Source organism: Megalops cyprinoides, chromosome 4 (genome assembly GCF_013368585.1).
Source record: "Megalops cyprinoides isolate fMegCyp1 chromosome 4, fMegCyp1.pri, whole genome shotgun sequence".
NCBI lineage: Eukaryota > Metazoa > Chordata > Actinopteri > Elopiformes > Megalopidae > Megalops > Megalops cyprinoides.
Window position 1 is genome coordinate 9,782,196 of NC_050586.1, and position 14,505 is coordinate 9,796,700.

The 14,505-nt window shown below is 40.7% G+C and overlaps 1 protein-coding gene across 1 annotated transcript in view; it reads right to left on the bottom strand.

Annotated features, from left to right (window-relative positions):
- si:dkeyp-14d3.1 (transmembrane protein 132C) overlaps window positions 1–14,293 on the bottom strand; it is a 139,939-nt gene extending 125,646 nt beyond the window's left edge. Inside the window, exon 1 of the mRNA XM_036528061.1 lies at window positions 13,990–14,293. Coding sequence (XP_036383954.1) covers window positions 13,990–14,068 — 79 coding nt within the window. The 5' untranslated portion in view covers window positions 14,069–14,293. The remainder of the gene's footprint in view (window positions 1–13,989) is intronic.
- Between the last annotated feature and the right edge of the window lie 212 nt (window positions 14,294–14,505).

The window sequence follows — 14,505 nt, forward strand, 5'->3', positions numbered from 1 at the left end:
AAAGAAAATAAGATCTGGCGCTAACTAGTGCTCTGACGCCTGAGGGTCTGAGTGTAAGAGAAGGCTCGTATTAAAGGCAGGACATAAAAAAGGGGCATCATTTATTTATGCCGTAACTTACAGAAGACGTGCGAGTTGCTCTGACACAAAACCCCTATAATGTAACTTGAAATCACTGTTGTCTCCGTGCGCTGCTACAGAGGCTTTGTGTAGGAGTTCTCCTTCAGTCATAGTCCTCCCTCCTAGGCGAGCCCATTACTCCGGTAGTCTCACTCTAGCTAATTAAGATTAAACCATTCCATTCTGACAGCCATGTGCCCTGATTATGCTCCCAGGCCCTCATTACCACGGCTCTGATTAGAACCCGGCGATTTCGTTCACACTGATTCGGGAAAGCAACAATATTCCGCTTTTCAATTACACAGCGGAACACCCTCTCACCAAGAAAAACCCAAGTCCCCGATCCGTGTGCATGCCATTTCTGTGATTGAAGTGTAATTATAGCGAGGTAAAAAAGAAAAAAATATATATTCAGGCTTTCTGCAGTTTATTCAGCATTCTTTCTCTCACCTTGGTGGAACGGGAATTTCAAGTTTGCACCAAGTGGTGTTTTACACAATGTGACAAGATTGGCAAAACGTTAGCCCCCCCGACCCGACACCTGAATCATGCATTTTGAATGTCAAAATACAGCAGAGCTATGAAGGAAAAATAAAAACCTCACAATAAATACCTATATGTTTTTTTAATTTGTGTAACGTGTCAGAAAGCTGCGGCTTTATTAATGCTCTCACATTTCTCCCCGTGAGTAAACACCACCACCAAGCCATTTTAATTCCAGATCAAATAATCGGACAGAAAACTGCAGTAGTGGAAAAGGTGGAGGGTTGATATGACTGACTGCCTTGTAAACTACACAGTTAAAAATAAAAAAAAGAGAAAACCCTCACAGCCAGGTTTATCTGCAGGCCCAAACCCTGACTAACGCTCACATTTCAAACACAAGAGGCACAGATGGTGTATTTACGAACCAATAAACGTCACTCTATCTACCTGCTCCCCACTGTTTCTTTTCCCTTCCTTTATGGGGGCTGTTTGCTTTCGATCCTCAACAAAGGAGGGCCATTTCCACACACACACACACACACACACACACACACACACACACACACACACACACACACACACACACACCCCCCAGGTGGGGGCACGAGGACAGCTGGCACCCACGTGGCTGATGTCTCAGCAGACCAAAAACAGAAAAAAAAAACTGTCACCCCAGCCACCCAGGGACACGTCTGTAAAGAGCCACTCAGTCAAAGCACAGCCTTTTGGTTGTAACTTCTAACGACAGACGTATTCAACCAGCATTGCAAGCAATGAGAAATGCAATGGTGCCTAAAGTCATAATTGAAAGCAGAGGTAGAATGACTTCATCGTTTCAGTGAGGTTTAATCAATTGTACAAATCCACAGGAGTCATCACACGCTGTGTGTGTGTGTATGTGTGTGTGTGTGTGTGTGTGGGGGGGGGGGGGGGGGGGGGCGGGGGGTCAGCTTTACTTTATTATGTTGTGCTGGAATATCAAGAACCTGCCCACAGTACTCAAAGACTCACCAACGTCTTTTCCAATAAGAATTCAATGAGCCCTACTTCTGTGCAAAATCACCGGGAATTGCACAAGAATGAAGGCTGCCCAAAGTCAGCATTTATTCCACTGCGACCTTGACAGGCAAACTAGCTTTATAGAGAACAGTCAATGGGCCTTGAAAGTATGCCTAACATATCATTTCTGTCGCAGACACATTTAGTGTATCTGACCTCTCCATTGAACATTGAAAACTACCTGAATCTTCCCACATTCAGAAGCTCTGTCAATTCTGTGCATCTGTGGTCTATAAGACAGGCTGACAAAAATGAGAGGCAGGATCCATTTAAATTAGAGACACATCTAGCCCTGCAGAGTCCTGCAATGTAAGTGTAATTTTTCATTTCAATATAATAACGGCTCAAACTCTAATCACTGTGAACTAAATGTGCTGGTGTTAACTGAAACACAATGCATTCTAGCACTGCATGCTATGTTAATATTTAATGCTGTCAACATGCTGGCTAAGCTTTTTCGCTGGGAGGCTTCAGACAATAATAACATCTCAGCTAATGTCATAATGAGAAAGTATTCCTTTAGCCCCTTAAAAGTAAAGCAAAATGGAGAGACAATCAGGTGCACAGAAAAAAAACAGACAATCAGACAGATAGGCCGGCAGACAGATATTGTTTGAAGATATGTTGGAGAACCAGTAGAACCAAAATGACATGAAAATTTCTGTTTGTCTGTGAGTGGTTGACACAGTAATTTTCTTTGAAATGGCATTTGTTAATGTTTTATTGGTCTATGCATAGATATATTTCAGAGAAATATACAGTTTCAAAAGGGATTAACCTCTCTGGGCTGTATTAATGAAAAATGTCTTATAGACATAAACTAATTGGTCAAATTGAGAGAAGAAACATTTTTGTCAACTTTGTTCATATGCAAATAGCTGAACAGAGGATCGTGGCAAAGAACAAACAAACAAAAATATTTTAAATGATTATTTCGTACCTTAAAAATGACCTTTAGAAACACAGCTCATGACAAATGTTTGGTAACTTGTGCAACCTTCTTTCATCTATACATTTTCCCTTTCTGTGATGTGGTTTTTTATTAATATTTTGTTATTATTTGATTATACTTTTGTTGTCTTTGCAGCCCTTGTCTCTTTCTGTAAAGACAGTGAGGTATGAATATTTAACGAAGAAAACTGAATGACTCAGTTTTTCACATGTAGATATGAAAAAAATGTTGCCTTGCATCAATCTGCACTGTGCCATCTTTCTCTTTACCATAATTAAGGCCTGTTGAGTCTAATCTAACAAACACAAGTTATGTACATTATACAGGTGTTTTTACAATGATTTCTCACATTTTAGCTCTTGTATTCTTCAGCAGAGTTGAGCTGAGGAGCAGCATGGGAGATCTCATACATCTGTCTTTCCTGTTGTTCCCAACATTAAGCGGACTCTGACTTTCAGTATGCTCAGGGCGAGTGCTTTGAGCTAACCAACAAAACATATCAGAGACCCAAAACAGCAAATCCTCTCTGAGGATCAGACTCTGATCTCCCACCTTTCAGGCAAATCCTCCGCCACTCAGCTGCCGGCTTGCTTTTATGACATCACAGCTGGTGTACTGCTGCGCCACTCTACTAGACTAAGGAAACAGTATGGTATATCGTGGCTTGGATAGACTCCTTTTACAATTTGGTACAGAAAGGCACATTTCAGAACATATAAATCAAGAGGTGTTCTGTTCTAATGTGGGTGGTTCATTATAATTTATAGACACTTTTTTCCATAACAGCACAGCAAGCCGAAGTGAATTCCCTTTCTATGTAAGTAGCATTATCTTTTTGCTTGGCAGACATCCTCATCCATGGTATGTTACACATCTTGCATTCCACATGTTAACAAGCTGGACATTTACTTGTGCAATTCAGGTAGCTTGCTTAAGGCAATAACTGCTTAAGTATTTGACCTCGGTACCCTTTGGTTATGAGTTCAGTTCCCCAATCCCTACAGAACACTGCACTGCAGCGATGTTCGAAAGTATGCGTGTGTGCCACAGACACTTATCTGGATATCTGCCAATGTAGGAAAATCCACAGGGTGAGTGTTATTTAAAGGAGATTATAGCTGGATTGTTTTCCATGTGGTATTGCTGTGTTACCAGGGCTTATTGGAAAACATGCAAAAATGGAGTGTGGTAAGACTTTTTGGCTCACACTCTAATTTAGTCCCCCATATTTAATGCGTACCAGTATCTTCCGAATAGTCCCCTGAATTGAATTTATACCATTGAAAGTAGCACACAGCCTGGCAGGAGGACACGACCATAGAATGAAGTTTTCCATTAACCTGATAAAAGCCCAAAGTAGCTCCACACAATCAAATGCTTAACCTGGGAAATCAATTTAATGGAACATGTCACTGGTCGACAAATTAGCAGCTAAAGAGCAAAAAAAAAAAAATAAGCCACTACCAAGCTGCCATAGTGCTGCATTTCAGCAATTACCAGAACCTGAAGTATTAGCTTTAAATTTGCTAAAGGCCTGCGGTTTAAAGCACATTTTTTTCTACACAACCATAAAAGCTGTGATTTTATACATGTGGCACTTGAAGATTCAAGATGGAGACATTTCTGTAAACCATAAGTGGAGGAGACAAACTTTCTTGAACTCCAAGATATGCAAAATGTTTAGCTCTTTCAAAAGGGCTGTCAATTATTTGTTTTCTAGTATTCCTGGCACTGGTGATGTGGAATATCTATTGCGGAGTTCCATTGTGACATTGCCATTGTGACAAAGCCACCAGCCTTAGCTCATAGTGTCTTTGCCTGTTCTATGGAACATTAAACAGGTATATTCACCATCAAACTCAGTAGGATAATAACTGTCTGGGACTGTCTGCCTTACAATGCATATTAAAAGAAGAATGTAGTTTATTTATATGGTGCTGTTGTGATCGTATATAATAACGCAGAAAATAGACACAAGTGTATGAGTAACAGCAATAAAGCCAGAAAAAAACAGATAGTACAGCAAAATCAACTGGTAAAAATTAATGCTAAAACAAATAATGATTTGGTACAAAAACATGAAAGGCACTATTGAGCAGCGGTTTAAGGATAGGTCAATAGAAACTGGACTGGTCAGGGGTCAAGAGGTTGTCCTCTTGGAAGACAGAAAAGAGTTTAAGAGCTGACCTTTTGGATCTATGAAATGCATTGCAGGGGCAATTTTAGAATCTGCCGTTAGACTCATTGGCTTCTTTTCAAGTAGAGTTTGCTAAAAAAAAAAAAAGGATAACAATTTCACTGCACTATCGTTATGTAATGTTTAATTGAAGCTTGAAATAAATTTCAGTTTTTCTGGAAAAACTCCAGAGGTAATAGGCATACAAATTATACTCAAAACGGAAAACTTATAAAAGTGTTTGTTTTGGATTATCAAGTGCAGATGATATGAATGGTGGGCCCACGCAAACATCAGTTCAAACATGTTTTCAGGGAAGAACCTGGAGTGATATCGTGTTAGGGTGGTTGCTGCATGTTTGATACCTAGCTGTAACTGAACATTCTCTATTCTAAAACAAACACTTCAACGGGAGAGCATGAGTGTAGAATCCAGTTTGTGCTGTCCACTTTAATGGTATTTAAAAAGCATCTTTTTTACACATTCACATGATACATTCAAAAATGATTCACCAGAATGGATTCTTTCTGCTGCAGGTTTTTATTTGCACAAATTCCCATAAGAAGCATCCCATGGTAATTTAATGTCTCTGGGCTCAGATCTCCTCATCAGATAAATCCATGCAGGCAGCCCTAAACTGTACATGTAACTTTATAGCTTAACTGAGAAAGAAGAGGCTTAGAATTGCTTGTTAGTGCTATGCTGAAACGATAACAGGCCTTGTTTATGAACTTACACTAATTAGTCATCACAGTTAAAGGCTGGCGAGGACTTGATGTTTACTTGCTTAAAAATCTTCCAAGAAGGTCTGTGAGACAAATAGTACAAATTGCTGGAACCTATTGTAATTGAGACTTATAACTAGTAATAAGACTAAACCAACAGCCATGTGTTTTTTTCTCTTTACTGAGTCAGACTTTCTGTGTGTCCCAGCTCTTCGTGTGGTCCAGGACTTCATCATTCCCTCAAAGTAAAATGATGAACCCCTTTCGGACCACCAAGAGAAATCCACTGATTTCTCACCATTTACACTGTGTTGTGCCAGACCTAGCGGTCTTCTATCTTCTACTCATTCATTGCTACCAGCAAAAGTCACTCAACATGCACACAGCATTGTGAGCAAGTCAATCAATCAACCAATCAATCAATCAATCAGAAAGAATGTACTAGCTAAGGAATCCTTATTCCGTAAGAGTTTGTAAAGCTAGGAATACATATTCCCATATGTCAGTCAAAAATGGTTGGTGACCAACAATTACCTTATATATCCAACATGTAGTCACTTCCCTTGCTAGAAGAAGAAGAATGTAATAATAAAAAATATAGTTACTCATTCAATATGAAGAACCTAACTGCTTGGCTACTTTGTCCACCTACTCAGTGGCTTCTTGCACTGACATTAAAAAACAAGCACATATGCCAGAGTTCCCACTCAGCGACCTCTGACCCCATGCGATACATTTTGTTTCTTACAGCAATACCCTTGACGATTCGCCATGAATACGTCTCGGGTCCAACTTTTAATCACAAATTTAAAGTTGCTGCTTGATGACTTTTAATGAGCAATGCTAATTTTAATTTAATACTTTAAGTTAACATTTGACAGACCATTGAGACCAATTTTCTAAGGTTCTATTCGTGGGTCATATCTTGTCGTATCACTAGCTTCTAAAAAAAATTGAGAGAGCAAGAAAAAAGTATGTTAAACTATAAATGAATTTCTATAGGTTAGGGATGTCAACAGTAGTTAGAATTGTTAGAAACATAAATGTTTTTCTATTAACATTTTAAATGTTAAGGATTATCCAGGTAAACTTTCACATTAAAAGCCAAGTTTACAGCTTCAAACATAACTGAGTTATGAAAGCAAAAATCACATCTTGCATGTGTGAATATAGCAATTGCGAAAGGAAGAAAAAATATGTTAAACTATAAATGAATTTCGATTGGTTAGGGATGTCAACCGTAGTTAGAAGTGTAAGAAACATAAATGTTTTTCTACTAACATTTTAAATGTTAAGGATTATCCACGTAAACTTTCACATTAAAAGCCAACTTTACAGCTTCAAACATAATTAAGTTATGAAAGCAAAAATCACGTCTTGCATTTGTGAATATAGCAATTGTTTACGTTAGCAAGAAGATAGTGATGAAAATACTATGCCGTTGCATGATGTATTTAAGAACAAGAATAAAGGTCATACAGGAGCCAAAAGAAAATGAGCTTTATCACATAGAAGCCGATCTATTTTCCTGCCTCAGCAGTCAGAAACCTGTCGACCTGGAGCACACCAAGACTCACTAGAAAGGGCAGTGAAGAGTAGTGCTGTTAGCTCTGATGCACAGTTCTTCTTCTTTCTGTAAGCATGGGCAATTTCGTTCATCTACCTTCCCTTTCTTCCCAGGTTCTGTCCCTGTTTGCTAAGTGCATGCTCCCTGTACAAGTAACACCGCTCACCATCTCTCTAAACTTGATCCCCTCCGAATAACTGGGGGTCGATAGAAATAAACTAAACGCAGACTCTGGTGAGAGTGAAGGGCAGACTGTGGGAATAGAACAAGATGGCACAAGATTCCAGGCTGCAAGCAAGCAGAGAGACACTAGGATGCAAGTGTGCTAGGAGGAGGCAAAAAGTTTTCTGTTGGTGATGAGTCTGTGCTACATCAGTTACAAAACCTATTACTTTACTCCCCCTCCTGTCCACCTGATGACTAAAAATAAAAAGAAACGATGGGAACAGGTCACCTTGATAAATAATATATGCAATAAACACCTAACAAGATTTAGCAGGCATGAAGCTCACGCTGTTGCGCACTCAAATTAAGTCAAGTGTAAACAAATGTAATATTGCATAAAGCCCCGCGTTCAGGGCTGCTACAATACCTTTTGAGTGTGTTCTTCAGCTCTAATTCAGGGTTACGCTACCCCCACTCAAAATGCTTTTTAGCAGTTATTAAGCATTTTACTGTTTGGTCTATGCATCTGGCGTTTGAACAACTAACGCCTCTGAAAGAGCACAGTGTTACATTTGATACTTAAAGTAAGCTTGAAACTGCGTGTTCGGAAATTGAGAGTCGTGGCAGTGTATATGAGTTCCAGATAAATACAATCCCCCACACTCCTCTTTGTAACCTCTGGGTGAGAATCCACACAGAGTTTAAATGAAGACATGACTCAGGCTGCAAGTTATTGAGGCAGAGATTGAAAAGATGTTCTTACACCATCAGCAGCAGTCATACACTCATTAAAATCTAAACATAGGAGGGGTTTCAAAATTCAGTTGTTTTGTCAGCAGTTGGTTTGCATTTTGGCACTGAGAATATGGTCTGCAGGGGTAAGCAGCTTTGTAACTGACAGATGTTTGATTTCCAATTCCCTACAATACTGTATATGCATCATATGATAAGAAAAACTCTCTCCAAATTTATTTAAAAACCCACCAGATTACAAATACTGTAATAAACTGTCCACAAGAGCCACATGGCTCTGGTGGCAAGTTTGCCACAAATATCCCCTTCCAACCAAGGGGACAAATCTGTGACCATATAAATAAGCAAAGCCATTGTTGTAAGCATCAGCCACCACAAATAAACAGGCCACCTATTAATATTCTGTCTACTCTGAAATCTCCCATCTTCTGAGAAGCGCATAGGGGCTGTGTTATGGAGATTACACACACAGAGACCCCAATTACCTCCAGCAAATGTATGGAGCCTGGAATGAAACTCGCAGCAAAACAAAGGGGATTTCACAGCTGTCTTTTAATCCATTCGCCTTGGCCAGGTCTCCTTCCTCTGGGCAGCTTTTAAAACCATTTTATCTTCCTCTTTATTTTTTTTTTGTATTGCTGCATCTGGGCCTGCTAAATACAGCCAATCCCTGCACTTATCTGGACAGTCAGAGGCAGGATGTGGCAGGTCATGTTGTGGACCGCAGTGTGAAGAGTCCAGCCAGGCCCGATGAAGCTTCCCGCCATATGAGTCGTCTGTAAAGGTCTGCGTGGCGATCAGCGCTGCTGGCCACATGATCAAGGCCTTGCATTCGACGCACAGAATGAAAGGTGCGCCCTCTTCGTGTGTTCCCTCAAAAGGTGAAGTGGCGACGGAGAGGAAGACAGCCGGAGGGCGAAATGACATGTTTCCATGCTCTTGGCGAGATGCAGAATCGCAGGGCAGGCACACCTAATCAGGAGCTGGATCCTGTTAAGCAGCTGGACATCGTGCAGAAGCAGGACTGCAGAAAGAAGATTGTCTTTTCCTTTTGGTTTTCCTTCCAGGAAATAAAAAAAAACTCCTTGCATCAATTTACTCTAATGCCAGCGCAATTAATCCTTGTGATTTAATCGCCAGTTGCGTGGAAGACTACCGCAAAATTGTTACATCTTTTTCCTTTATGTGACATCTCTTCATCTCTCAAGACAACTGTGACAATACCATGTGAAATTTTCACTTTTTACGTCTTTTTCCTTTATTCTGTTTCGGTTTTTATTTAATAATCACTGTCATTATTCCAGCCACTGCCACCCCTCAGGGGGAAACTGTGTTTCAAGTACAACATTCATTACAAATCTCTTTTAAATTGCCACAGGATCAGTCACAGATGAAAAGTAAGCTCCTCTCCTACAGCAACACCTTTCGCTGGTGCACTTCCCCATTCACACAATGTGGGGTAAAGTGGCTACACCTTAAGAGGTCGGTGTGATAGACAAGGGTTTAGCAATGGGTTCAAGTAACAGGAGCAATGTTTAGGTGGAGGGTGGGATAAGTTTCCTAAAATCGTAGTATGTAACAGGTCCGTATTTGGTCTCATTTAAATTTTTTTGAATCCTATTAGGATGATGTTCTTTCTTTTCATTATAGCAAGGTAACCAATGAATGTTGAAGGTTGATCTAATTTTCCCAGTTTGATAAAATAACAAATAATATATCTGATCTACACCTCATGAATTTGATTTCTTAAAAAGGCACTTGTGATATCAACAGTAATTTTAGAAACAAGGTTATTTGACTGTTCTGTGTAACGCCGTGCTATCATGAGTCTCCAGGACACAAAGTTTGAGTTACTTGGCTATCTTCACAATGGCCCACACCATAACATAGTCCTCTCTCAGGCTTGATACTTTAACGGCCCATTTAAGTTACAAACTACATCTGAAACAATTGCACATTTCATGACACCTTTTACAATCAACAAGAGATTTCAGCATCATAACTTGTCTGAACAGAAGACATTATTATCCCCAGAGGTAACTGCTATTGCAGAATCTTCTGCAGCTTTTGTAGTTCCTTACAATTTGAGTGAAAAGTTGCATTCATTGTGCAGACATACATACAGACAAATGCACTATAAAAATGCTAGACATGTACCCGAGAGTGTGTGCGCGCACACACACACACACACACAAAGTCTGTTGTCTGATGGCTGCTTTTTTCATTCCTGGTTGGGCTCCATTCCCCTGCAGTTTGCAATTTCCCACCAAAATAAAGGAAAATTACAAGCTTCCAACAGGCACAATGGCAACGTAGGTATGAGAAACAGTGACCTGCAGACACCAAGCTGGGTGAATGATATGTCAAGGGTAACCTCTGAAAGTCCTTATCCGGGAGGTTATCAGGACATCAACATGCGACTGACTCAGCCACAAAAGAAATATACAGCTACAATGACAGGGAAGGCCAACTAAAATGCAGTTGCTACAGTTGTCTATGCCTGCTTACAACTTTGAGATGTGGGAACAATGAAACGAGAAAAAAAAAATAACAAACCATTAAATGAACTATATACTATCATGTGAGGTAGCCTCGCTTCTTCACCAGAAAACACTGAACAGCATGTAATACTACCACAGAAGAGATTAATCTTTAATTACATGGTAAAATTGAAGTTCCTGTTTGCATTGCCGTCTATCAAACGGTCGAAACACTAACCTAACCCTCAAAACTTAATCATCTCTTCGGTTCACTCACAGCCACGTTTCTTTCTATGTCCTCCATCATACATGCAAAGGGAAGATAGTGGTTGGAAGCAATGACCTTGAAATTACACAGCTATATGAGCAATGTGTTTAACAGGCACACACAGCCCAGTGGATTATTCATGGTCTATTTTACCCCTTCTGAAATTAGGTACATAGTTTAACTGAGCTAAGAGCTGAAAAAGATTCCATCACTGGCTACTCCTCTGATACCATTGTTCTGAATGTAAATTGATCATTAATATTTAAAAGACACTTAAATTCAAAGAGAAGACTGATTTTTTTCCACCGTGTGTTAGAGGGGAGGTGCAAAAGACAAATACATGGAGATGATGTCTTTTCTTTCAGATGGTTCAGCCAAACATCAAAACTCTCCTATAAACCTGAAATATTAAACTAATTCTCAACCTGAATATCAGTTTAAAACTTCATTCGCTTTACATTTAAAAGCATTCTTGATAGGGCATATACTGAGTCTGCTTGTGTGTAACGGTAATACTGGGACCCATCAAGGGATTACCATAGATTACCATCATTTGTCTTTAGAGATCAGTCCACATAGGTCAGTCCCCAGCTGAGTGTTCCTGGAGAAGTGTGTGCAGAAATTCTAGTAACACCACTGAGACACCTCTGAAAACATTACTTAATGCAAATTGCATTCTCATTTTGGCCTTTCATTTAGTTTAAAGAAACACCTTGCGCCATCCAGATATATAAAGCACACAGGGGGAAATCTGCTTTACTACAGTAAAAATTGATCCAGCATTTCCAACACGCCAGCATCCAGAACGCTTCAATCGCATTCACCGCCGCCATGCTCTGTATTGCATGCTGGCAATGTCGCAGAAGAGGCCCCCAGGCGACTTTCCTTTCATGTCACAACATCCCTTGAGTCTGACAGGTGTCACAGCCACGCATACATTGATTCTTCTGCGGAGCAACCTTAAATTGAATAGAAACAATAACCTGGATCACAGTGAGGTGTGGTTCATTTTCATAGGAAGGCCATCAGAGGCCCCTCTTTCACCTGGTGGGACGTCAACGGAATCGCACCAGACAGCTGTGTCACAATAACCAGCCTTTCTCTTGCTGATGCCACCCATGCTGACATATAGGAGGAACACCCACAGAGCGTCACAAGAGTGCCAGGTACTTCAGTTGACTGTTTTCCACCAAACCCACATTTAAGGCCTGGAGAAAAATGCCATTTTCTCCCTACAGGTATGACCAATCAATCATGAAATGTAACTGCAACAGGTGGAATGAAAATTAAAAATTTAATGTCCATTTTTCTTTTTATTCCTTTTCAACCCACAAAACAAGCAAATCATACCTTTTACGCAGGCAGACTCATTGAAATCATATTGTAAGCATATTCGGATATATACTCCGGACAAGAGATTTTTACCCTTTTCCTTTCATTTTACTATTCAGCATTAATAATAAATGAAGAAGAAAAGCGTGACTACTCTCCACAGCCAGATACATAATATTTCATGGCAGTGAATCTACTTGACTCAAAATATGGTTTATATATTCAGCAGGAATCTTCCGGCGAACAGTAAATCAGCATTAATCCTGTGTTGAAAAAGGATTTTCAATCCACTGTCAGCTTTCCGTAATGAACTGGTCATACCTGAGACTGCAGAGCACCATGACTTCCCCGAGGCTGAGTCGTATGATGCAAATTTGCAGCTCGGAGAAGATTGCTTTGACTTTTATTCCAATTTACCATTTCAGATGCTAAGCAGGGAAAACTGATGCACAACGTCGACACAATGTATCAAACTTCTAAGGCTCAGAATGGCACAGCTCTCTCTTTCGCATTGACCAAAACACCAAACCGATTCACGATCGAGCAGCGTGACAAACACCAGCCAAAGACTTTCAAAGCAGTGACCACGGCTGTGGCAACCTCGTAAGGGTACACACCCAAAAGCCCACCTTGGGTCAAGGGGCCTTTGTCACCCAATTCCCAGCATAGCTAACATTCCATGGTATGACACAGGGACCAAAGCCCTTCCCGTTTTGTTGACAACCCAGGGCAGAGGTGGCAAGCTCCCCTGACTCCTTCTGTGTCCGAGGCACAAGAGGACCAATCATATCCGAGGACACATGACCGGGGCCCAGACGCAGTGGCTAACACAGGGAACTGAGGCTGCATTATGCCAGGGGAGGTGGGGGTGGGGGCGGGGGTGGGTGGTAAGATTCTCTCAGAAAATTGGTGTCCCTGGGCAGCTGAGCATTAGGATTCACAGCTGATGCAGTGCCTTCCCGGTCGGACTGGAACCATTTATCTTCCGCCCATTCATGGCGGGCCGAGGGATACTGGTCCCTGCGTTCCGTGATAGTGCCCTAAGAAGTAGCCCTCTGGGGGGGTGTGAACCAGTCACAACAGAGGGCCTGTTTTATTCTCCACAATACATCTGCTGCATGATACTAATGATCTCTAGAGCAGCCCTCATCACGGACATGACACTTCATTTACTAGGGGATTCACATCTAACTAGAAGGAGCTAATTTACTCTTTAATACATGCATTTTGTGTGAAAATACACTCTGTGTCTGTGGTTGTACATATATATATATGTGTGTGTGTGTGTGTGTGTGTGTGTATGTGTGTACACACACACACAACCTAAAGCTAGTGGTTCTGAACAACTTTCTCCCGTTTCACCTTTTTTTTTTTTACCTTTGTGCCTATCACTCATAATTCCCCAAGAATGTGTTCGTCTGCATCAGTTATATCATAAGGAACGTTTCAAACCCTAACTAGCTGCTGTGCATCCGATGGCCAGCCAAATACTGTCAGCGAATGTCTGAGATACATCATTAGCCACGGGTCTGTGGTAACAAATTCTTCATTTGCGTCCAATCAGCGTGTGCGCCTGAAAAGGCCCGAATGCGCTGTCAGTCGCGTACAAGTATTGTTCCCTGTCACCTGAGGAATGGCGTCCGTATTAATGAACGAGAGAAAAGACACAAGTGTAATCACTATCATTTTTATAACAGACGCCTTCGCTGAACACACTGGCAGTCAGGAAAATCTGACACAAATTTTCAATGGAATCAATGGCATATGCAACTGTAAGTGAATTTGATAACCAAGTCATCACCGGCAATACAATTTGATATGTATTTTATTGGTGCTATGATAAATAACTATTTATTCATAGCGCATTGTTACTGCCACGCGTAAATGCATTCGTTATTGTACTTACCTCTCAAAAGCACAGTTATGATGAATTGCAGCGTGCAGAGACGCAACATGTTTCTTTCCGCTCTCTCAACAACTTCCATTGGATTCAAAAACAGAAACAGAAAGGTAAGAAAACCAAGAGAATGGGCTAGGCGGGTTCTGCATTCGATGCCCGGGTCTTCGAGTCGTTCTTTCTAATGAGGAATGAGATTCACACGAATGTATACTGAAGTTCCCATCGTTCTTTCCAAAACAGCATAATTATTATCGCTCTGGTACCCAAGCTATGTAAACTACCACCCGACAAATATAGGTTTTCTTCACAATTAAACTTTGGTTGCAAGGATATTAGTTGTTTTTTTTTTTTTTTTTTAGCTGTCAACACATTTCATGTGCTGCAGATGCAGATGTCTTCGGTCAGCAAGTTATCTCCAACAGCAAATATTGTTTTTTTTCCGCCCCTAGTAGTCCCCCTCAATATAAAGTGCACTTGCACAGCACAGCAGTGCCAGTGAACGACTCCACCAGCTTGCTCAAT